The sequence below is a fragment of the Phaenicophaeus curvirostris genome, chromosome 3, assembly GCF_032191515.1.
Source record: "Phaenicophaeus curvirostris isolate KB17595 chromosome 3, BPBGC_Pcur_1.0, whole genome shotgun sequence".
NCBI lineage: Eukaryota > Metazoa > Chordata > Aves > Cuculiformes > Cuculidae > Phaenicophaeus > Phaenicophaeus curvirostris.
This window is the reverse complement of record NC_091394.1, coordinates 40,934,834-40,959,790: the sequence shown is the minus strand read 5'-3', so window position 1 is coordinate 40,959,790 and position 24,957 is coordinate 40,934,834. Positions and strand designations below refer to the sequence as shown.

The following is a 24,957-nucleotide window of genomic DNA, read 5'->3' as shown; positions in this document are numbered from 1 at the left end:
ACTTGTCCTAGAGTATTCCATTACTACCTCATGCAGTTTCCATTCCTTCATCAACCCTTCTATTGAATGAATATGAGAAAGGAAGAAGGGAAGTGGTTTTTTTTGTTGTTGTTGATGTTGTGTTTTTTACATTGTAAATTTCTACATCCAGTCTCTACCCCCACCAGTCTGGGCATGGTACTTCCTTTGGTGTGCTGGAAGTGTCCTGGCTTCTTTCCAGATACCCTTCTATCTAGAAGACAAAGTGGGCTTTTCAGAAGAACATATGACCATTAAAGAAACCTGAATATTGTTTTATAGTCCATCCTGACTCAACCATAATGCTGTCTTCCCATTTCTTTTCTGTGGATGTTACATGGACAAAAAAGCTTGCAATACTGTGCAGTGAGCCATGAAATAATTTGCTTACAAAAAAGTGACTTCCTTAACACATGAATCGCTGAACTAAATTATGTTACTTCACACACTAATATAAATATGGAGCTTTACCTACGGAAAGAATGGAATTGTACTGAACATAAAATGCACTGTAAGAGCAGAGCCCATGTTCTCCGTCACTGATAAAAGCAGCATTCATTACTTACCTCTTCAAGAGATGACTCCAAGTTCATACCAAATGCAACTCCTATGAGTCCAAAAAGAGAGAGAGAGAAAGTCCCCATTGTCAGCTGCAAGTTCAGTCTCATCATCACATTACGGTGGCTAAAGATGGGAGAAACAACTGTAAGGGAAACTCAAAAACGTATTTATGGCATACAGCATGCGCTAAACCCAAATATTTCTACAGAGAAAATTCTGCTTGAATTAGGCAACCCACTGAAAAAACTCACGAAACAACGGCATAAACAAGGTGGTCATTTTGAAATTGCTAAATCGAGATACCCCTAAGGAAGCAGGTTCTGCTTAACCACTGTTAGACTTCCCAACATTACTCTATTCCTAGAGTTAAGTACACAGACTAAGAATAAATTTGAAAGGAAATCTGTGTTCTGTCACCACTAACTGGCTGTAATTTCTATGTCAAAATTCACAACCAACAAAAATCTACAGTTACCTTGCAAAAGAATATACTTATAAAGAAGCAGAGTTGGTAAATGGTGCAGACTACAAACTTGAGCCTGTTTTGGAGAAAAGGATTTTGTGGTTTCCTGATGCAGCATCCACCAATTGCTTCTACAGATAACTCCCAATGAAGAGAAGAAAGAACATGAAACACTAACCTCAGAGACAGAGCGGCACATGCTTGCATATGCAAGCTAATTATTTTTCAGTAAGAAAGCTGACTAGTGAATACTGTAGCATACGGAGAGGAAACACTAACTACAAAATTCTCCATTCTTGTATCACTCCATACAGTGATAATTCAACTTGTACTGAACACGTGAACAGTGTACCCTGTCTCTCATAAAATAAGAGTTGCAGTGTTGCTGAATTAAGAGCAAACTTTCCTGAGGATAATTTTATTTTGTTCCTAAAACTGCTGACATTTCCTCTACCAAACAGCTTCCCAGAAGGATCTTGGGAGAAGCTTGGTTTCTCCTGCTAGTAAAAAACTATGCCTAGCTAGAGAGGTTTTTATATATTCTAATTACAGTGTTCTGTTGCTTTCCTTTATCCAGTCCCACTAATAATGAAAGTGCAATGCAGATTCTTGTGCTGTGAATGCAAGTCCATTCAAACCCTCATGAAGATGGAACTCCTCAGCTTTCCTTGTAGGCAATGATTTAAGAAAGACTAGGCAGCATTAAATTCTGCTCAGCTTTTGGCAATCCAACTGATAGGGTAGCTAACCTGTCCAGATTGATAAAGATTATGCTTTCCGAGTCATCAATTAGTACTCTGAGTTCATGAGCTTCATTTGCAAGATCTTCTGCTTGTCTGTAGTAGTTCTCCAGCAGCAGCTCCATTTCCTCTGCATGGTCAATCCCAGATGTACTCTCCTCACTGTAAGTGACAATGTATATTTTCCTGGTTAGCTACATGTTGTATAGAAGTATATTACTGATGTGTGACAAGGCATACTAGTTGTGGGAATGGCCAACAAGAGTGCTGATGTTAGATCTCAAAATCTTTTAAACAAAGAACATCCATCACTACCAATGGCTTAAAACAAAAGGTATATTTTTGTATCTATCAGCTGGTCAGCAAAGGCAGTCAAATATTTTGAGTAGAGCAGTTACTACTTGATATGTTCAAGGCATGCACAACACCACAAATCTTACTTTTTCAGATATTAATAATAATATAAAAAGTTAAATGTTTATAGTAACATAGAATCTAAAATGTTGACAATTTTGAAAGGAGACTGTTAATTTCTTGGTGCCCTCAAGTGGTGGAGGCTTGTAACAGTCAAGAACTCAAGAATAAACCAACCAAAAGTCAACACACAAAGAATTATATGGTGAGGGATGTGTTTTAGGTTGCGTAACAAAATAGCATAGTTGTAAGTTGTAAGATATTTCAGCTATACACACTCATTACTGCAAAACAGTTTGAGATCATGAAGCAGCCAAAGAGCAAGTGTCAAATGGAAGATGGTGTGCTCTACTAATTGAATTTTGTCTGAGAGAGTTTCATTTTACTTCATGGTTCAATTGCTGGCACAGCAGCCTCCACTGAACAGGTACTTCTCTGGCAGGGTACTGGATTGTTCACTGTATATGAAAGCTGAGGTACCCAAGACCCACAAGAACTTGGAAAGCAGCAGCAAAGCAAAGAAGCATAGACTACTGCTATCCATCCTGTAGCATGGCTCCAGCACTCTTTATACAACCTCCTACCATCTCTCCTGCCCGTCTGCAACGGTGCTGTCTGAAAGAAGGGATGACTTCAGGTTTCTCCTAACATGACTGAAAGGTGACTTCGGTATCTTTCTTAGAAGTTCCCTACACATTATCTACCAAGAGGCAAGAAGAAATTTGCCAGCAGCTTGTATGAAGTACAAAAGGAAGGCGGCGAGCAAAACCAAGAAAAGACCAGCTGCTGGATCAGGAGCTACCTATAATTCAGAGTCCTCCAAACAGTCCCCCAGCAGACTCATTAGCAACTGAAACTACGTCCCATTCTGGAATACCAGGTTTCTGCTGCACATTTAGACTGAACTCTGTAGGGCAAGAAACTAATTCTATTTCAAGCACACAACACTGCGTGAACAGTATCAATACATGCAGTGTGGTTAGGCAAAAGTACTATTGAGCAACTTCAAAAAGGATCTGAAAGGGAGATTTTGTTAGCTGCTCACACATAAAACATGTCTGTATGCCCAATGTTTAAATACAATTCAGCCCCAAACATACTGGGATCTGATACACATTATCTTTTTTGCTTTTTAGTTTTCGCTAAAGGAACTGCTGCAGCTTCTGCTGCTGCATGGCCTCTTTCAGCAGAATTTGAGAATGCAATAGGAATATTTCTACATGTGCGTTTGTATTGAAATGCTGTTCTTCAGGTGCACAAGATTGCTCTAAGGCCTCTGTCCTTCAGGTTCTGCTGGTGAGCAAAACACTAGAAGCAAGGTGTTCACAATACTTCTAAGAAAGGAAGCGTGGTGTCTGACCTATTCAAGACAGGTTTTAAAACCAGTTGTTTTGATTTTTTTGTTGAAACTGAAAAAAAACCTCCCAGAAAGTGTTAATTTGTATTGCAAAAATAACATTTGCTTTTCCTCCTGCCATCCTCTCCCATCCCATAACATACAGTTCAAATAGTTCTTGGCATAGCAGGCCAGTTTATCTATTATAATATGACCAGCGCTAATGGAATCCCCACTCCAAAATGACAAATACAGTGACTTCTGAAGCAGCAAGCACGAGGGCTTTAAAAAAGTTAGAAAGTCTTTTTCCTTTCTGCTTCTTGGCAGGGAACACTCAGTTTAGTGTTCAAGTTCTCCTTAAACAAAACATACTTATAAAAGTAAGTGGTTTCAAAGTATACATACAACACCCGTGGATCAGTCCATTTAGATAGACAAAGCTCTTCTATTAATTCTTCTTCATCTAAGATCTCCAGTATTGTTTCTTTGAAAACTTTAAGATCCGTTTCCAGTTCTGACAAGCTGAAGAAAGAACAGTCAAAAGGTCAAGTAATCCCCACTGATACCAGTCCATACAGGTAATCTCTAAAATGAGTTCGCCAGACAGCACCCCACCTAACCGAGTGGGCAGGAAAGACTTCCTTGCAGGGTTCTAAGAGCTCCTTCAAGAAATTCTCTTGTGCCACGCACTTAGCTGTGGCATTGACCTACCTGGGGACCAGGTGGCAACAGATACCCAGTAAAAGGGATTCAGATGTGTCTTCTGGATATATTTGTAAGTCAGAGAACACAAGCACTCTGTGAGCAAGTAAGGAGTGCACTGTCATATCAGAGGGGCTAATCCTTGAGGGTACCAATGTATTAGTACTAGTAAGTTAAAGTGTAGATCCAAACAGCTAATCTTGTTTTACATTACAAGGAACACTTTCATGATGCTATTTTTTTCACTGAGATATTACATTGTTCTGTCCGATGCTATTTAACAAGCTCAAAAGTATTTCTGACAACTCAGAGCGTATTTCCCTTTTTCCATTTCCCCCCATTTCACTAGGTATTTCATAAACCGATTTTTGTTTACAAATAAGCTGCACCACCCAGCATCACAGTAATCTAGAAAATTAATATTAGGTACCATTTTTCTAACATTTCATTGTACATAATTTTCCATGATCACCTTCTAGTCTCACAGCTTACTCTTATTTACCTCTTGCCATTTTGCAGGAGAACGTGTAGTTTACTCCTATCCACAGACAAAAGCTTGGGGTCCACTAGAGCTTCCAGTGTCTCAAGGATCTGAGGCTGCAAAGTGTTAAGTCTCCCCTGAAGTTTGCTGATCTAGATAACAACATGATCCTTTCAGAATTAAAGCAGTCCCTTTAGAATGACTTGGGCAACTGATTCCTGCCCCTGAACACAGAATTCTCAGTACTAGGTAGCTAATACAACTTGCTTTCCAATACTTACGAAATGTAAGTATCGGAAATACTTACTGTAGGGATTCAACTTAAAAGATAAAGCCAGTGCAAAATGTAGTATTTTATCAAAGTAATTTGTGCTGAACTGAAACCCAATGACAACCACACCAATAAGGCTGATAAAGCTAAAACACTATTTGTCTACAAACGTCACATTAGCATTAGCAAGCATAGATTTTTAAGGACAGCTAGAACTCATTATCTGACTCCTGCCCAAAAGGTCAAAAAACCTCAGTGGTTCTGCATGTCTTCTATTTCAACTAAATCATGTCTCTAGAAAGGTAGGTACTCTGATTTGTTTTTTATCTGTCCAAGAATGATGAAAGCCATCACATCCTAATATAAGTTGTTACAAAAATAAAAATTTCTAATTAGCACTTTCTTGGGAGGGGAATGGAAACACACATAACACACACAAAACCATAAAAAAAAATAACCAACAAACCACAACAAAGAAAAGATCTCGTACAGTAAGTTATGGAGTACATACACAAATATATAGGTATAAATATTAACACAAGAAGCAACAACTTCCAAACCAATTTTAATAAATGCAACATAGCTCACCCGGTACTGCAGGATTGCTTCTATGGCTCGGAATTCAAAGGGCAGGGAATATGTAACTAGTTGACCTTCCCCAGCCAGCTGAGATGCTAGTTCATTGATGAGCCACTGTTCCAGATTTAAATTACGGTAATCCAGTATCAGAAGAAACTCTGGAGTAATGACAGCCTTCAAGAACTGAAAAAGATAGTACCTGTAGAGTCTGAAAATACAAATTCTCTGAAGATTTCTGTTTTCTTATGACTCTGCAGTGCATTTGATAATTTAGGATTTGATCAAGACACTCTTTAAACATCTTTTCAGGACGGAAAAAAAATCATGCTAACTGCAAACCAGTATATTCCTCATGGCTCAGACACAGCATTGTGCTAGTGCTGGTATGACTGAGAGGAGGCTACTCGTAAGCCTTTATGTCTATGACAAGGTTAGTAACGTTTCTCCTGTGCTGAACAAGGAAAGCAGTCATTAATATGTACTGTCGGTAAACCCATGCCTCCAACGGCTAGACAGAGCTTCCAAGATGCATTTTCTGCTGGAATGCATGTAATTGCAAGCTGGTATTAAAAGAACTGTGAAAGGAAATGCAAGCGCAAGAACAAGATACAGTTCAAGTTTACACTGAGCCATGGGGAAACCATTACCTCCACTCTCATGATGATCCTGTTGTTCCTAGTTCCAATGCTCATTAGGTGTTGAAATCTTAGATCTCGAGCCTGAAGACACAATTCCTGGTATAATTCTGTTTTCTTCTTTTCTATCAAAAAATATTTTTAGATGATGACATTCAGGGTATGAGAAAATACATACACTACATATACTACATATAGATAGTTATGAAATTACTTTTTAGTCTGTTAGTCACGCAAAAGAAAAAGAAACCGCTGTATATTTTTAAAACATTCTTTCACCCATTGATTCCTCCATGTAATTTATTATTTACAAAGTTTAAAAGACTGTATCTCGAGTGTAAAGAGAAAAATTCTAGATATAAGTGGAAAAAGCTGGCCATGACAATTCCATGTCAGAAACCAAGTGACTCATTTGAGTAAACACGTGTAAACCTACAGGAAAGGAAATACAACACAGGGAAAGCAGCAGGTCAGAAAGGTAAAAGATAAGTAAGAATGACCTTCCTATGAGAGATGGTACAAGTCTTTTTCAAAATATTACTTGAAAATATACAACAATTCTAGCAAATAAGACACTATGAACATCACTAGAAGGCAGCAACACAGAGAAAATGTTGCAACATCAGAAATAAACACAGTGAAGTATCCCAAATGTAACTTACTACCCCACACAGATTCCCCATTGGGCTTTTCTGTACTGGAGAAGGAAAAATAGAAAACTAACAAACAAACAAACCTACAATGAAAACTCACCAAAATAGGTGGTGTTTCCCTCTTTGTCAAACTTCATCTAGAAGAGTGGAAAATTTTTTTTTTTCAGAGAACTACTGTAAAAGAAGAACTTAAATGGAAAATACATTATGAAGAAAAAGTAACTCCTTATGCTCCTTCCTCCACAGTTCAACTCAATTAAGAGAAATATTGCACCAAATTACCATGTTCGTCACTGCGTTTGCATACACAACAAACAAAACCACTGTCACCTTTATGACTATGTTCCTACCTAAGCCTTGGGAAGGAGGTGATTTACAGAGGACCAGACTTGCTTAGGCATAAAAAGGCATCCTACATTTTGGATAACAAATGTTGCTATTTACTCTGGAGCAATCTGAAAAATTTACACATAAAGTTGAAAAAGTAGGTAATATCACAAATGGGGTAGTTAGGCCTTGTAGCCATGCCAAGTAACATATTAACCTGCTAGTCAGGTAGTAACCTGCATGATTCTTGCTTTACTGCTTGTCATTCAGATTATTCACTTAACACTTGTATCTCCCAGCAAAAACGTTCTATTGGAAAATCTGCAATGTTGAGTTTAATCAGAAACTTGACTATTTTGCCCATAAATCTTGTAGCTTAACTCCATATTTCTGGCTTTAAAAATTACTTTCAATGAACAAAACATATCTAAGCATACATTTCAATAGTGCTGCGGCAGGTGTTACACATCCTCTGGCCCCCATCCCCCAGGTTTTTCACCCTCAACAAGGAGGCTTTACCTTCCCTCGTATGTGCCAACAATGTCAATCTAGCAGTTTGCAAATGGCTTTCAGACCAATATTAAAAACATCGACAGCTTCTTTTTACCCAAATCCTTTGTCTGTTTGGAATTGTAGCTACCAAGATACAAGAATTAATATTTCATAGAATCATAGAATGGATTGGGTTAGAAGAGACCTTAAAGGTCAACCAGTTACACACCCCTGCTGGGAGGAGGGACACTTTCCACTAGGTCAGGTTGCTCAAAGTCCCATCCAACCTGGCCTTGAACACTTCCAGGGATGGGACAGCCACAGCTTCCCTGGGCAACCTGTGCCAGTGCCTCACCACACTCACAGGAAAAAATTACTTCCTAATATCTAATGTAAATCTACCTTCTTTCACTTTAAAACCATTACCCTCAGTCCTATCACTACACTCCCTGATAAAGAACCTCTCCTCAGCTTTCCTGCAGTCCCCTTTCAGTACGTGAAGGCTGTTATGACATCTCCCCAGAGCCTTTTTGAAGCCCAACTCTCAGCCTGTCTACAAATGGGAGGTGCTCCAGCCCTGGAAGACCTTCATGGCCCTCCTCTGGACTTGCTGTAACAGATCCATGTCCTTCCTTCGCTGAAGACTCCAAAACTGAACTCAGTACTCCTGACAAGGCCTCACAAGTGCACAGTAGAGGGAGAAAGTCACCTCCCTCAACCAGCAGGTCACTTCTTTTGATGCAGTTGGTGTTCTGGACTGCAAGCGCATATTGTCAGGTCATGTTGAACTTTTCTTCCACCATTCTCTGCCCAGCTTGTAATTACGCTTCAGATTGCCCAAACCCAGGTGTTTATAAAAGGCATTACCAACCCCTGACAAGCTCAGAAAGACTTCAGCACTTCTAAGAAATAACCTGCCTTCACAATTAAAACCAAAGAACTTCCAGTAGATGATTTATCTTAGAAAAACATCTTCACTGTGTACCATAACAGGTCTTCAACCAGAATACCTTAAACTAACAACTCGGAACGAGAGATATTCCCTGAGAGATAAATCCACCTGCTTGTGAGATGCTTTAAGAATAAGGAGTGCGCACCATCACGCTTCACAAGAGCTGCCCTCACTAGTGAAAGGGCCTGCCTTTACTTACCACAGCAAAAACTGGAGACACGCTAGCCAAGGTGGCTTGGGAGGCCTCCACTGTGGCATGCTGGTAACATTTACCTGAAGAGAGAACAAGACATTACTACTTACATCACCAGAACGCTCTAATTACGTGGTGCCTGGCTACAGCTACAGATATAAAAAAAGAAACAGCACAGACACATAACAAGCTCCCACAGTTACGAGGACCCTCAGAACCCACCACCTGACCAGCAGAGCCCAGGCCTGAGGCTACAGCCAGTTTGACCCCAGGGCCCCAGCACCCCAGCCCCGTCAGACTCCTAAGCCCAAACACCACCAGCCACAATGTCAGGCCCAGTACCAGCTGCCTGAGCAATAGCAGAAGAACAATACCCAGAGCTAGAACTCAACCCAGCTCTGCCAGGTTAAGTTCATCAGGCTACAGTTCCCGCAGCCCCAGTTCAAGCTCCCAAACTCTAAATGCCCCAGACAAAGGTCACCAGCAAATCCCCAAGCCACAATCCAAACATATCCAGCACAAAGCTGCCCCAGCCCTAGACTTGTGGCCCCCACTGCCCTCACCCACCAGCCCTAGCCTCAGGTCCAGCAGTGCAAATAGCCCCCATAGCCCCAGCTCCCCCCAAAAAAAGGTGACCGCTATCCTGAGCTCCCTGAGACAAAAGCTCCCCTGTAGCCTGACCTCACCACTAGACAAAGCTCCCCCAGACCAAAGCTCCCCAAGCCCAAAATTCCCCATAGCCTGACCTCACCGCCAGCTCAAAGCTCCCCTAACCCAAAGCTCTCCCAGCTCACAGCTCCTCCGTAGCCGGAGATCACCCCCTGCCCAAAGCTTGCTCATAGCCTGACCTCACCCCCAGACTAAAGCTCCCCCAGCCCAAAGCTCCCCCAAGCCAAAGCACCCCAATAGCCTAACCTGACCCCCAGCCAAAAGCTCCCCAAGCCCAAAGTTCCCAAACAGACTGACTTTACCCCCAGCGCAAAGCTCTTCCAGCCCAAAGATCCCCCGTAGCTGGATTGGACAAGAAGCCCAAAGCTCATGCACAGCTTGACTTGACCCACAGCCCAAAGCTCCCCGTAGCGTGTCCTGAGACCCAGACCAAACCTCGCCAAGACGAAATGTCCCCCGCAGCCTGAGTCCCAGCCCAAATCTCCCCAAACTCAAAGATCCCTTGTAGCCTGACCTCACTCCCAGCCCAAAGCTCGCCCACCCCAAAGCTCCCCCGTAGCCAGACATGACTGCCAGCCCAAAGCTCCCCCACCCCAAGGCTCCCCTGCAGCCTGACCTCACCCCCAGCCCAAAGTTTCCCCAGCCCAAGGCTCCCCCGTAGCCTGACCTGACCCCAAGGCCAAAGCTCCCCCATAGCCTGACAGCTCCCCAAGCCCAAAGCTCCCCCTGTACCCTGACCTCTCCCACAGCCCAAAGTTCCCTCAGCCCAAAGTTCTCCCATAGCCAGACATTTTCCTCAGCCCAAAGCTCCCCCGTAGCCTAACATCACTCCCAGTCAAAAGCTCCCCCAGGCCAAAGCTCCCCTGTAGCCTGACGCCTCCCTCAGCCCTAAGCTCCCCCATAGCCTGATGTCTCCCCAAGCCCAAATCTCCCCCAGCCCAGAGCTCCCCCGTACCCTGACCTCTCCCACAGCCCAAAGCTCCCACAGCCCAAAGCTCCACCATAGCCTGACATCTCCCCCAGCCCAAAGCTTCCCTGTTGCCTGACCTCAACAAAGGCCCAAAGCTCCCCCAATCGAAAGTTCCACCATAGCATGAACTCACGCCCACCTCAACACTCCCTCAGCCCAAAGCTTCCCCGTTGCCTGACCTCAACCACAGCCAGAAGCTGCCCCAGCCCAAACCTCCCCTGTAGCCAGACCTCACCCCCAGCCAAAAAGCTCCACAAGCCAAAAGCTCCGCGAGCCCAAAGCTCCCCCGTAGCCTGACATCACTCCCAGCCAAAAGCTCCCCCAGCCCAAACCTCCCCCGTAGCCTGACCTCACCTCCAGCCCAAAGCTCCCTCAGCCCAAAGCTTCCCCATAGCCTGACCTCATCCCCAGCCAAAAAGCTCCGCAAGTCCAAAGCCCCCCTGTAGTCTGACATCTCCCCCTGCCCAAAGATTCCCCGTAGTGTGACCTGAGACCCAGCCTAAACCTCTCCCAGATGAAATGTCCCCCGCAGCCTGACCTGAGTCGCAGCCCAAATCTCCTCAAGCCCAAAGATCCCTTGTAGCCTGACCTCACTCCCAGCCCAAAGCTCAACCGTAGCTGGACATGACTGCCAGCCCAAAGCTCCCCCAGCCCAAGGCTCCCCTGCAGCCTGACCTCACCCCCAGCCCAAGGCTCCCCCAGCCCAAGGCTCCCCCGTAGCTTGACCTGACCCCAAGGCCAAAGCTCCCTCAGCCAAAAGTTCCCCATAGCCTCACGTCTCCCACAGCCCAAAGCTTCCCCAGCCCAAAGCTTCCCTGTAGCCTGATGTCTCCCCCAGCCGAAAGCTTCCCAAGCCCAAAGCTCCCCATAGCTTGACATCTCCCCAGGCCCAAAGCTCCCCCAGCCCAAAGCTCCTGCATAGCCTCATGGCTCCCCAGGCCCAAAGCTCTCCTGTACCTTGACCTCTCCCACAGCCCAAAGCTCCCACAGCCCAAAGCTCTCCCGTTGCCTGTCGTTTCCCCCAGCCCAAAGCTCCCCCGCATCCTGTCCTCTCCCCCAGCCCAAAGCTTCCCCGTACCCTGACCTCTCACCCAGCCCAAAGCTCCCCCGTAGCCCAAAGCTCCCCCAGCCCAAAGCTCCACTGAAGCCTGAACCCACCCCCAGCCCAAAGCTCCCCCAGCCCAAAAGCTCCCCCATAGCCTTACATCACCCCCAGCTCAAAGCCCCCCTGTAGCCTGATCTCATCCCCAGCCCAAAGCTTCCTGAGCCCAAAGCTCCCCTGTAGCCTGACATTTCCCCAGCCCAAGGCTCCCCTGTAGCCTGACATCTCCCCCAGCCCAAAGCTCCCCTGTAGCCTGATCTCATCCCCAGCCCAAAGCTTCCTGAGCCCAAAGCTCCCCTGCAGCCTGACATTCCCCCCAGTCCAAGGCTCCCCCGTAGCCTGACATCTCCCCCAGCCCAAAGCTCCCCGGTAGCCTGACCTCACCACCAGCCCAAAGCTCCCCCAGCCCAAAGCTCCCCCATAGCCTGACCTCTCCCCCAGCCAAAAAGCTCCGCAAGCCCAAAGCTCCCCCAGCCCAAAGCCCCCCTGTAGTCTGACATCTCCCCCTGCCCAAAGATTCCCCGTAGCGTGACCTGAGACCCAGACCAAACCTCACCCAGACCAAATGTCCCCCGCAGCCTGACCTGAGTCGCAGCCCAAATCTCCTCAAGCCCAAAGATCCCTCGTAGCCTGACCTCACTCCCAGCCCAAAGCTCGCCCACCCCAAAGCTCCCCCGTAGCCAGACATGACTGCCAGCCCAAAGCTCCCCCACCCCAAGGCTCCTCTGCAGCCTGACCTCACCCCCAGCCCAAAGTTTCCCCAGCCCAAGGCTCCCCCGTAGCCTGACCTGACCCCAAGGCCAAAGCTCCCTCAGCCAAAAGCTCCCCCATAGCCTCACGTCTCCCACAGCCCAAAGCTTCCCCAGCCGAAAGCTCCCCTGTAGCCTGATCTTATCCCCAGCCTAAAGCTCCCCCAGCCCAAAGCTCCCCTGTAGCCTGATGTCTCCCCCAGCTGAAAGCTTCCCAAGCCCAAAGCTCCCCATAGCTTGACATCTCCCCAGGCCCAAAGCTCCCCCGGCCCAAAGCTCCCCCATAGCCTCACGTCTCCCACAGCCCAAAGCTCCCCCATAGCCTGACCTCATCCCCAGCCCAAAGTTCCCCCAGCCCAAAGTTCCCCCAGCCCAAAGTTCCCCCAGCCCAAAGCTCCCCCAGCCCAAAGCTCCCCCGTAGCCTTACGTCTCCTCCAGCCCAAAGCTCTCCCAGCCCAAAGGTTCTACCGTAGCCTGACGTCTACCCTAGCCCAAAGCTCCCCCAGCCCAAAGCTCCCTCAGCCTCATCTCCCCCGTCTTAACTACCCCTCCCCCCCCCCCCCAGCTCCACCCCCGGCCCCTTTGCCCCTCTCTGCCGTCCCGTCTCGGCCCATTGTCGCCGCGCACCCGCCCACGGCAGCGCGCTCCGTCCCGGCGGCCGCAGCGCTGCTCGCGGTCCGTTTCCGGCGATGTGCCCGCCGCCACGCAGGGCGCGGGTCAGCAGCACCGCTCGCAGCATGCGCCCCTCCCTCCACCCGGGCCAGCGCGCACCGCGGCGGGGAGGCGACGGGAGGGGCTCCCTCCGCGCATGGGCAGAGCACTCCTCCCGCTGACGGGATTTTCCTCTGGACGAATAGTTAATTTTAGATTGACGGGGGTTTCCAACTGCCGAGTAGTTCTGCCACCCGACCCTCCAGCCTTCTTTCCCCGCTAGAGGTCTTGCAATTACATTTGTTTGCCTGATTTGTATACCTAGAATAGAATAATAGAATCACCGGGTTGGAAAAGACCCACCGGATCATGGAGTCCAACCATTCCTATCAATCACTAAACCATGCCCCTCAGCGCCTCGTCCACCCGTCCCTTTAACATTTCCAGGGAAGGTGACTCAACCACCTCCCTGGGCAGCCTGTTCCAGTGCCCAATGACCCTTTCTGTGAAAGATTTTTTCCTAATGTTCAGCCTAAACCTCCCCTGGCAGAGCTTGAGGCCATTCCCTCTTGTCCTGTCCCTTGTCACCTGGGAGAAGAGGCCAGCACCCTCCTCTCTACAACCTCCTTTCAGGCAGTACTAGAGAGCAATGAGGTCTCCCCTAGAGATATAGGCTGGCTGGCTGCGATTTATAAATTTAATTTGTACCACACTGATAGATGTAGTAGTTACAAAAATATAATATTTTGATTTTAGCTAAAGTACAGTTTCATCTAAGTAATCTTTTTTCTAAAGTTAGAATGTTTGTCTGACAGCAGGTTTTGTTTTAGGCAGTATTTATCCAAACAATGTTCATTCTTTGTAGGTGATAACATTTTGTGTGCCGTATGATCTGTGCTGAACAGTTGTCTTCTTCTGGAATTCCCTCTGTTTGCAGTGTTTCCCCATCTCTAACGTAAGGGCAGGCAGAGGCTGGAATCACCTCCAGCTCATCAAGAGTTTTGACTGTAGTGAAGTCTGTTATAACATTAAGATTAGACCTTGGAAAGTAATAGAATATGCATAAGATTTCTGGAAATATTTATCCCATGACTGTAAATGTGAAATACATTCTGTCCTCAGTTCTCATCTTGGGGCACACAATTGATGATCGCTCCTTGTGTTGCCCATGCCCGATAAAGGGTAGATATGTTCTGAAACTTCAAAGTGAGTTTTAGAGAATTTATTTGCCCTCATTTTTGATATCAATACCAACTTCCACTATTATGTATTACTTGTAGACTCCAGCTTCCATGTGCAGAAGGATAATGTAGGCAGCAGGAACATCCTTTCTTTGGTTTGTTCTGCTGAAGTTCACAAATTGGCATGAAGGGAAAGCCTGTGCTCCAGGCCCTACAGCAGGACACCCGTATCACCATGTACTTAACAGCACTCATTGCTACTTAGTGGGTAAATAAAGGAGGAAGTGATTGTTCTGCTAATGAAATGATTTATACAGTGTGGCTGTCCCAACAGGAGTGCACAAACCCTGCTGTGAACACGTGTCTTGAATTTTGAAGACAAGGGGGTTGGGGCCAATATCTGCTCTCAGCTGAGCTATATGAGCTGAATGTGGGCAAAGTGCATGAGCGATCACAATGCCACAGAAAAAAGCCAAAAAATATGAATTTATTCCCGTTACCTCACAATGTGGGGTAATTCTGAAACAGCACCCAAGCAGAGGGAATGCAACTGGGACTGTAAGAACTGTAGAGCTCAGTCCTTGCTAATAAGTGTGAGAGCAAACTACTCTCTATTTATCAGAGAAGAGAAGAGTCTTTTTTGATGTCTCTCTCCACCAGAGCTGGAATCTCAACACGTTATAAGGCCTCAAGTTTCACAGGCCTGTGTTAGCTAAACATAAAAGCTCTGCTTGTTAAACACACAAGGTTAAACAGCAATGAGTGTGATATATGTGTTTTTCTGCATCCCAATTGCAAAGTCACTTGAGTGTGTCCATAGTTCTTCCTTACCAATCTTTCATTATATTCCCACATATATATAATATATTCCACATTATATTCCCACATATGTAAGTTAAAGGAATTTGAGGGAAGCCAGAGACTTCAGAATTTGAAGAAGCCTCCTTTCTCACACCACAGCATCTGCATTTGTGTCTGTTTCAGTGTACATACATTAGCACACATAGATGAGCGTTTGTTCAGAGTCGATTGACACATACAGAATCAGTAGGATGGTTTACACACAGTTCACACAAAGACAAATGACTTCATAAGGAAGTAATTAAATTAAAAAGTTCCTTAATAGTTATATACGACATTTGTGTGCAGACTGAAGCCATCAGAGGTTTTCAGCTTCAGAGTAAGCATGCCTGAACGCAAATGCTGGCCCCCTTTAGGCTTGATAAAAAGCTGTTATTTACTTAAATGGAGTATTTCAGCTCTAGTTTTGGGTTAATCACAGCAGGTGGCAGTATGTACAAGGCTAATTAATACTCTTGGCTGTCGGAGATACATAAACAAAATTTGGAAACACCAGGCAGCACAGAAAATACCCCAGGAGAGCAGTAAATGAACATGCACCATTGCTGGCAACTAACAACGGCTTATGTTTACTCTGTATGTTTGGAATGCAAAGGTAGGGAGGCATCTGAAGACTATCTGCCAGAAATTTACATTTAATGAATTTGCAACAGCAAGTCGCCCACAGCCGACATTTCATACTCTTCAGTAAAAAAGGGAAAGGATACTGGGTTTATCTATTTGTTTTCCATCTGTTATTCTGGCTGCTTACACAAAAGAAGTGTTGGAAATAAAATGGCATAACTTCATACTGAATATATATGGAATTTTGACATCGATGATAAAACAGGCCAGTACACCAGTAAGCACTGGTAGAGTATCTCGCTATAGCTGCATAGTCATTATTGTAATGGTCTGGAAGGGTAAACAATAACCAAATATCACCTCCGTCTGCAGAGGGGAGGGTAATGCACTGGTGTGAACTGGCAGCCAAGGATAAGTTATGAAGCATGGATTTAATGTCTGATTTTATACTATTGCTAACAAAAGTTAACTGGAGGTCTATTGTAGAACTGCCATCTATTTATTACAGCTCTGAATACCAATGAGTTGCTTGTTGCTTCTGCTTTATGCACATCAGGCATTCTGTCTGTCCTGCAGTGCCAGACTTTGAGAGTAGTTTTCTATATTTAATAAATAATAATAAAAAAAAGGGTCAAGCTCATCTGCTTTTTGTTGAAGAAGCTCATTGACACAAACAGGCAGGGTGGTTATTATCCATTCAGTTATCCAGTATTATCCAGTTAGAATGAGAGGATATTTCCGGCACAAGTTTGCTTAGCCATAAAATTGCCATCCAAAATACAAGCTGTTTGTGAGGTTGAATTACATTAGCAACTAATTCCACTGCTGGCTGAATGTCAGCACAGGCATGAGGGACTGGTCTAATTACAGCCAGAGAATAGAAAGGGCACAAACACCAAAGAAAAACACAGAAAGAGAAGGAAATATAGATATCATCAGAGGAATCCTTATAGAACTCTACTGAAGAAAAGCTCAGAGAACTTTTGGTAAATTTATGCTAGAAATGCATATAGATGTTTGTCTGCAGAGAAACCATCTCCCTGTGTATGATTTATACATTTAATCAATCCTGTTTATATACAAACATGTGCCTGAACTTACTACCTGTTTCTTCTAAAAGAAATGCTCGCAGGAGCACACTGAGAAAAACAAACACCATAAACAAACAAAAGATTAACTAAAAAACCCACAAGTTTCTGATGGAAGAAATGGGACGACACGCAATGATCAATATGATCCAAGTGAAGCCGTTTTAATTAAAGTTCACAACACATTTATACCTAACTTAGCTGAAGCAAGCCATTGCGTTACAAGCTGATTTGACAATTCTTCTTTAGCAACAAATAATCATTAGTTACATACATTATTATACTTTCCCATGAGAAACAGCTGTGTGAGTATTCTGGTTGACAAATTGATAGACTACAAAGTAACAAATTAAGGACTACCTAGGAAAGCTTCCTGTGAGAAACAAGAGGAGCACAAGATAGAACAACTCTCTAATGTTGCAAAGAGAAATCTTGAGGACAGCTTGTCATCTACAGTAGCTGCTTCTTCTGCAAAGTTAGCTTTAATTCTGGTACAAAAGCTGTGAGGCCTTATGTTAAGGTGCCTTTATTTCATTTAGCATAAGCTGCTCAGTGCTTGGGGTGCTCATTTAATGACCTCTGGTCTGTAACCACCCATCAAGTTTCCCTTCAGACAGTAGATGAGTGTCTAGTGGATGGTGAGTGCAGCTAAATAAGGACAGAGAGAAAAGAAAGACCCCATGGAAAACTTAAAATATACAACATTCATATTTAGAATAATTTCTTTTATGTGAATGACTCAGAAATACTTAGTTGATAATCTTGGGTGCCTTGATCAAAGGCAGCTACATTAACACACTGAAAAATCCTTGCCTACAAAGGATAACTTCACTGTAGTCTGTACAAGACCACATGAAATATAGGTTTCAACTCTTTCTCTACTTAAGCTAGCCACCTGGAGTTTGTTTCTCTTGGAGAACCTTTTCCTCATGTGCCTCTAAGGATGTGACAAAGCCTTTTTGCCTATTTAACCCTTTATCATTTCAGCTGTCTCAAGAATACTGTTATAAAAGAACTGTGTCCTCAAAAGCTGTAGCTGAAACTGTGATTTTCTGAAGTTTTGTTTGTTTGTTTGTTTTTTCTTTTTAAGCAAAAACAACAGATCCTGGTATTCTAAGGAGATTTTGGTCTGGCAATTGTATAAGTAAATTAAATTCACATAATGTCAATTTTAAAATTTACAACTGCATTGGTGTACTTATATTTTGTTTCTTCAACTTAGTATGAAGTGTGTGAGTGTTGAACCACCCAATATTCATGTACTTTAAACTGTCAATGCAGGCAGTCCAGTTACCCCAGAATTACAGATGGGAATAAAGTGGCTGCTATTTCTTGGTCTGATTTTTAGATATGCTACTCACAGCTGTAGATATAAAGTGTGATTCTCAGCACTGTGTGCAATAGAACAAGCTGAATTTCTTTCTGTGTTTAGAAACTTTTTTCTTATCCTTCCTGTACATTCTGTCAGTCTTTTCTTCAAAACTAGGACATGTTCTTGTCTTCATGACCACGTGTTTTGCTGTCACTGAGTTTTGTTGCCAGAGACTTGCAACAAGCTGCAAAACCATTCTTGGTCCTGGGATGGCAGAGCTCAAGCCATTTTGCTGCATAAAGAGGGACCCTGCTTGATGCTATGTTGCTGTGCCATGGCTCTGTTCTTGTCACATCCCCCGACATGTGCTTGTTACATGACCTCAGGTCCATCTCGTGTTCCTGACACACGACCTGACTGACCTGGTCTCATGCATCAACCTGAAGTAAGATGAGAGGTCTGACGTTACTCCATCATAGAGAGATTATGTGTTCCTGTGCATTTATCTCAGTTGTGTCAGTGGGTTCATCAGCTTAGCTCATTACTCTTGAGAACATGATAGAAGATAGCCTAGAAACTGAAACAACAGTGGGGACCTGGGAACAAGACGTTGGGCCCTGGAAAGGCTGGAAGGATCATATCCTCATGGATGAAGGTCCTGCTATCACGGGCAGAAGTGATCGAGCTTTTCTTAGATTTCAGGCAGTGGTGACTTTATATGATATTGGAAACACTCTGGTTTGGTTTTGTTCCTATTACTGACAAAAATAAAAGGATTTATTCTGAGAAGACTGGTGTGAAATAGAATGCTCTGTATCCCATAGTGGCTGGACAGTCATAGCTGCTTTTCAGAGGCTGAATTTAAAGGTGTTCCCTTAGGAATAAGAAAATGGTGAGATTCCACTGCAGCACAAGTAAAGGGATAGAGGACAGACATGCAAGCAGCTGAATTTGAAAGATGTAGGCTTCAGAGGCAAAAGTATTAGCTATGTGAAAGTTAATCTATGAATGAAATTCTGCATTGTAATTCTTCAAAGGATTCCTAATGTGCTGCCAGTTTCGGACAAAGGTTTTGCCCCCCATTTCTAGGTTGCTTTAAGGCTAGCAGTGCTCTGGTACTAGAAAGAGAATTTTACTGCAAACCACAAAAGTGATAGTAATTGCCATGGCTATGGGTAAAGACCAATAGTTTTTTGGAAAAGCACAAGTGTTGAAGAGGGTGCATGAGTAAGATATTCAGTGGCTTATTCCTATGGAAAGATGTTGTGTGATGGTAAATTAGGCGTAAGATCACCAAAAGTGGTGGAATCTGGCTCAAAATAGCAGCTACCTGATGCATCACTACTTGACTGCAGAAAGGTGTGAAGGTAACCATTTTTTGGTTTTACATGTAAGCATTTTTTAATACACATTTTCATTTCAGGTGGCAATAGATTGATGTTAAACTGTTATTCTGAGGATGGTAATATGCTTGGTTCTCTCCTTTATTATTTAGGAGAAAAAAAGCAGCAAGTAGGGAAATTTAACTATTAACCAATAATAGCATATTTGACTTCCCTCACTCTGGAACTGCTTTTTTGTAATGGTTAACTGCCGTGTTGTAACTCACAGCAGGGGGCTAACTTTCCCATCAGAGGAGGCAAGATAAAAGGAAAGAAAAGTTCCTTCCATTACATATTTTGAAAACCATTTGGAAGAACAATCATTACTGTACACTAAACTATTCCAGGTAGGAAGGTCTAGATCCGTTTTGGTCTTGCAACCGTCACTGGGCTTTTAAAGGAATTCGTGTTGAATTTAAGGCGTTCTCTGTTTTATTTTCTCTCAGTTTTTATGGCTTCTTGTACCACAGATGTGACAAAAATCCAGTGGAATCAAAGTCTCTGTACTTTATTGTGTATCTTCCTGGAAAGAGCAAAGAAGATGGCATTAAAAACTATAGCCAGCAGTCATAAGCATACTCATAAAGTTTTCAAGTAGGAAAAACTTACTTGTAGTTAGAATTTGTTTGGGCACATCAGAGATTCACCTGTTGATTGAATAAGCCTGTAAGATGCCTGTTTAGTTGATGATTTACTATTTTAAATAATTAATAAAATTAATGTAAATTAAATTAAAATGAAAATTAAAATAATTCTAATAAAATCTACTGTTCTGATAATGCAATACCTGAAGTTACTTCCCAAACATTGGACAATCTGGAGATGTCTGGCTGAGAATTGGCAAGGAAAATGCAGCTTCAAGTGGATAGTTTTTTAACGAAGTTTTAAAAATAGTTTAAGATGAAAATATTATCAGGATGATAATCTGATAATAATCTGATATATTTATCTGTGATATCTAAGGGAGACTTTTGATGATGGTAGAGGCTGGATCTGGTCCTTAATATATATATTAATGTATTTTTTGCGTATGCTATATCATATCTACTATATAGAATTATAGAAGTCGACTTAGGAAAGAGTGCAACTTTAACCCAATTTGATGTTTTTGCCCTTTGGATCACAAATGGATTATTTTACATTTTTTGTCTATTGTTCTTCTGTTTTATTCTGTTGACATATTTTGGTTAAAAAGAAATGGTCCCCAAGTATATTATTCTGATTTATCAGGCTACTCTTCGTGGTATGTTTTGAATTTGAGCTTGGTTTAGTGTGGCAAGTCACCTCGGAGTCTGATTAACTGAACTTATCCAGACAGAACTGCAGCTTTGGACCAGCTCAGCAGAAGTAATATTAGCTCTTGTGACAGATTCGGGATTCTTAAAAGAACAAACCATAACAGACTCACTCAACCAAAGAATGATAGGAGTACTGAAAATCTTTTAAATATTTCAGGAATGCAAGTAACTAAATAAACTTACCCAGTGCAGTTTAGTTTGTGTTACTGGCAAATTTTGCCCATTCACATGGTAGGATGGGGGAAAAGCACCCAAACAGTGTCTGTAACATACACATATCACCTCAAAAAGGCACTCAGAGGGCATCATGTTAGCAGGCACATTAAAAAAAATAATCAGTTGCCTGTACATATATGGAATTGATCCAAGTCCAAGAGCCTAATTTCAACCCCACTGATATTTTTTTTCCCTGCAAGATCCTGACCCAGCTTTATTTCTGAACTGCAGCAGATGTAAATATCAAATGGCAACAGGTGACCTTGAGGAAAGATTGTGTTTTCAAGTGGGAATTTTAGTAACTGGAAAGAAAGAAAGTAAGAACAGGATAAATAATGGCAGATGTGATTTTTCAGTGGTTTGTTTCCTTCACTCATAGACCATCCTACATACACAAGTGGTAATCGTTAGAGGTTAATAATGAATCAAAGGCAAAATCATGCACCAAATAACTAAAACTCCGGTGGAGAAAGCATACATCAGAAACAGCAAAGGAATATGTAAAGGAAGCTGGGGCAAAGGGCCTGAAGCACTCACTCATGCTGTAGGAATGTCCTTTTGGTGGCAGCTGCAGCTGGCCCTTGCCTACCCACCAGGCCAGCTCACTAGCATTTTTAATGACCTTGATTTGGAAGGTCTCATAAAAGATAGAATCACAGAATCATAAAGGTTGGAAAAGTCCTTTTGATCAAGTCCAGTTGTTAGCCCACCACCACTGTGCTACTAAACCATGTCCTAAAATGCCGTGTCTACGCATTTTTTTAGTACCTGCACGAGTAGTGACTCCGCAACTTCCCTGGCTGTTCCAATGCTTTACCACTCTTTTGGTAAAGACATTTTTTTCTAATGTGGAATCTAAACTTCTACTGGCACAACTTGAAGCCATTTCCTCTTATCCTGTCACTTTTTACTTGGGAGAAGAGACCAGCACTGACATTGCTACAGCCTCCTTTCAGGTAGTTGTACAGAGTGACAAGGTCTCCCCTCAGCCTCCTTTTCTCCAGACTAAACAGTCCCAATTCCCTCAGCCACCTCTCATAAGGTTTGTGCTCCAGACCCTTTACCAGCTTCGTTGCTCTTCTCTGGACACATTTCAGCCCCTTGATGCCCTTCCTGTCGCAAGGGTCCCAGAACTGAACACAGGGTTTGAGGTGGAGCCTCACCAGTGCTGAGTACAGGGGGAGAATCACTTCCCTGGCCACACTGTTTCTGATACAAGCCTAGATGCCATCGGCCTCCTTGGTGACCTAGGCACACTGCTGGCTCATGTTCAGCTCGCTGTTGACCATCACCCCCAGGTCTTTCTCTTCCAGGCAGCTTTCCAGTCACTCTTCCCCAAGCCTGTAGCACTGCATGCTGTTGTTGTGCCCCAAGTGCAGGTCCCGGCACTTGGCTTTGTTGAACCCTACCCCATTGGTCTCAGCCCATTGATCCAGACTGTCCAGGTCGCTCTGCAGAGGCTCCCTGCCCTCCAGCAGATCCACACTTCCTCCCAGCTTAGCGTTATCCGCAAACTCACTAAGGATGTGTTCAATCCCTTCATTCAGGTCATTGATAAAAATGCCTCCCCAAGCTCCTTCCCTCAGACACCATTGGGGAAATTAATTTGGCTGAGTTACATGCCATGCGGTGCCCCTGCCTCTGTCTGCTCTGCCCCTGCCCCTGTCTGCCCTGCCCCTGCCCCCTGCCCTGCCCCTGATCCCTGCACTGTCCTTGCTCCTGGCCCCTGTGCTGTCCTTGCCCCTGGCTGCCTGCACCGTCCTAGCCCCTGGCCCTGACGCAGCCGGAGGTCTGGGTCTGCCAGGCTCCTGGTGGGCTCTTGCTGGGCTGGGCAAGGGGAGAGGTGAGCATGTGTGGGATAAATTATCCTGAGGGAACAGGGTGGTAGTGGCAAGCTACTTTCTGTGATGGCAGAACTGGAGGATAGAGACCTTGTGTGGCTGTGGGTCCCCTGCAGCCCCTTTTCCAGCTGAGTTGGATCTCCTTTGGTACAATGCATTTTCTTCACCTGGGTTAACCTCCCCAGGCACCAGGGAACAGCTGGTTGCCTAGGAGGTGTCGCTCCTGAAAGGCTGAGCAGGGCTATGCCACCAGCCCTGGGGAGGCTCTAATCCCTCCTCTGCCTCCCTGGGGGTGGAACTGGGTGCTCCCCGTCCCAGTGTGGGTGTGGGAGCATCACCCCTGGCAGGGAGTTGTCAGAGCAGAGGCAAGAAGGTGCTCAGGCAGGAACTCTCTTCTGAGTAAACAGGTGCAGGCAGTGTGGCGCCTGAGTGGTTTGGGCTGCAGGTACGAAGCCACCGAGCATGACTAATCCTGGCACAAAAGGGTTGTGGCTCTCGCAGCCGGCAGTCAAGAGCGTGCTGGTGTATCGCAACGGGGACCCTTTCTTCCCAGGGCGCCGCATTGTCATCAATGAGAAGAAAGTGTCCAACTTCGAGGTTTTCCTGAAAGAGGTGACAGGTGGGGTGAAAGCACCCTTTGGAGCTGTGCGTAACATCTATACCCCCCGGGGTGGGCATCGTATTCGGCAGCTGGAGGAGCTTCAGAGTGGAGAGCAGTATGTGGCTGGTGGCAGGGAAGCCTTCAAGAAACTCAAGTGAGTGGCTAAAAAGTAAGATAAGTTTTATATGGAACTTTAATATCACCATTTGGGGTTTGGTACTATGGCAATACTTCAGAGGACCCCCCACCCCATCCCTTTTATTAGGCATTGCACAAAGAGGACTTAAAAGCTGTGACCCACGTGAAAAAGAAAGGTACTTTTAACAGATCACACTGCAAAAGAACTTAAGATGTGAGCCACAGAAAAGCTGGTGGTACTATCAGTTGCATAGTGCCATCTTCTTGATATTGACAGTAGAAAAGGAGAAACAGCCATTTAGCACAAAGAATATGCAGCAACGGCATGTTGTTGTGATGTGTGTGCTTAACTGAAGGGTGAGAGTCACTATTCATGCTCAGTGGTAACAGGGTTAAAGCCGTAGAAAGGTGGAGTGTTGACTGTCCTGCTGTGAAGTTGATGAGCCTGGGAATTGATTCCTAATGCTTCCTTTCTTGCTTACCTTTAAAAAGTCTAAAATATTCTGCCTGGCTATTCATCTCTCCATCACTTCTGTTCATTTTGAGTAGCTGTATAATCTTTTAATGATCAGAACAGCTGAGTCCCTCCTGTAATTTAAAAGATGACTGCTTGTTTTCTTTTCCCTGCCTAGACACCAAGGATTAATCTGGCAGTTTCTCTTTTTTTCAAGTGAGTGACTAGGAGAATAATGTAGAGGAGATCTGGGCTTTTAGGTGTGTTTCCCAAGTGGCTCTGCATGTGATCAGAAAGAGCTCTTAATTTTGGCAGTGAATTCCGTGGTTTTAAATGCCTAATTATATGGTTGGTTCTGTCATTGTGGGCATTTTTCCTAAAGTTGTATTAAAAAAATTCTCAGATTTAACAGTCCCTTTCTGGGGGTGGTTGGGAATTTATGTTGTAAACTATCAGCTTTAAAGGACCTCGCTCATCTTGGTTGTGTAGAGTGGAAGACACCACAGTTTTCAGGAGAGTTCATTATCTTTCAGGATGAAACTCTCTGTGTAACGAACAGATTTTCTATCAGCATTCTTACCATTTTTGTCACTGTCTGCTTCTGAAGATTAATTGAAGCTTCTTGCGCTTCAGTGGCAAAGCAAGGGAGAAAGGTGTATGACAGGTTTCCCTCCATACTCTCTTCCATGTAAAACGCAATGCTCAATTTTCAAAAACATATCTACTGTATCTTTTTAATATTAAAACCTGTGATTTGGTGGATGGCTTAAAGTTGTTAGTTGCCAGCACATCGTGTTTCACCTCCCTAAATGTGTTTTATGTTCAACAGATAGGCTAAAAGTAAGTAAGTACTGTGTCTAGAATTGGGCACTCTGGATTGATTTGAGGGTGGGGGGGAAACTTTTTTTTATCGTTAGTGTTGTATGGTCAGAGTTTTATGGTGAGAGCTTTTCAGACTTTTATGGTTGCAACATGCAACAAGGTAAGTAAGTATTTAAAGGCTAACAAGGAAAATACACTATGAAAAGCTAGCCTAAAGGACTCTGTAAAAGAAGGCTGTTTT

General features: G+C 44.1%; 2 protein-coding genes across 3 annotated transcripts in view; one reads left to right on the top strand and one right to left on the bottom strand.

The window, feature by feature from the left end:
- Window positions 1–24,957, bottom strand: part of MRS2 (magnesium transporter MRS2) — a 460,047-nt gene that overhangs the window by 3,239 nt on the left and 431,851 nt on the right. Inside the window, exons 1-9 of one of the 2 annotated variants that reach the window (XM_069853744.1) lie at window positions 12,935–13,066; window positions 8,824–8,897; window positions 6,954–6,990; window positions 6,213–6,325; window positions 5,575–5,748; window positions 4,737–4,867; window positions 3,938–4,054; window positions 1,792–1,944; window positions 585–702 (exon numbers count right to left, since the gene is read on the bottom strand). In XM_069853744.1, coding sequence (XP_069709845.1) covers window positions 585–702; window positions 1,792–1,944; window positions 3,938–4,054; window positions 4,737–4,867; window positions 5,575–5,748; window positions 6,213–6,325; window positions 6,954–6,990; window positions 8,824–8,897; window positions 12,935–13,046 — 1,029 coding nt within the window. In that variant the 5' untranslated portion in view covers window positions 13,047–13,066. Of the gene's footprint in view, window positions 1–584; window positions 703–1,791; window positions 1,945–3,937; window positions 4,055–4,736; window positions 4,868–5,574; window positions 5,749–6,212; window positions 6,326–6,953; window positions 6,992–8,823; window positions 8,898–12,934; window positions 13,067–24,957 lie in introns of those variants that run through there. The other variant, XM_069853745.1, reaches the window with a different exon arrangement.
- The window catches only part of DCDC2 (doublecortin domain containing 2), a 53,283-nt gene continuing 51,352 nt past the window's right edge, over window positions 23,027–24,957 (top strand). Inside the window, exon 1 of the mRNA XM_069853090.1 lies at window positions 23,027–23,456. Coding sequence (XP_069709191.1) covers window positions 23,164–23,456 — 293 coding nt within the window. The 5' untranslated portion in view covers window positions 23,027–23,163. The remainder of the gene's footprint in view (window positions 23,457–24,957) is intronic.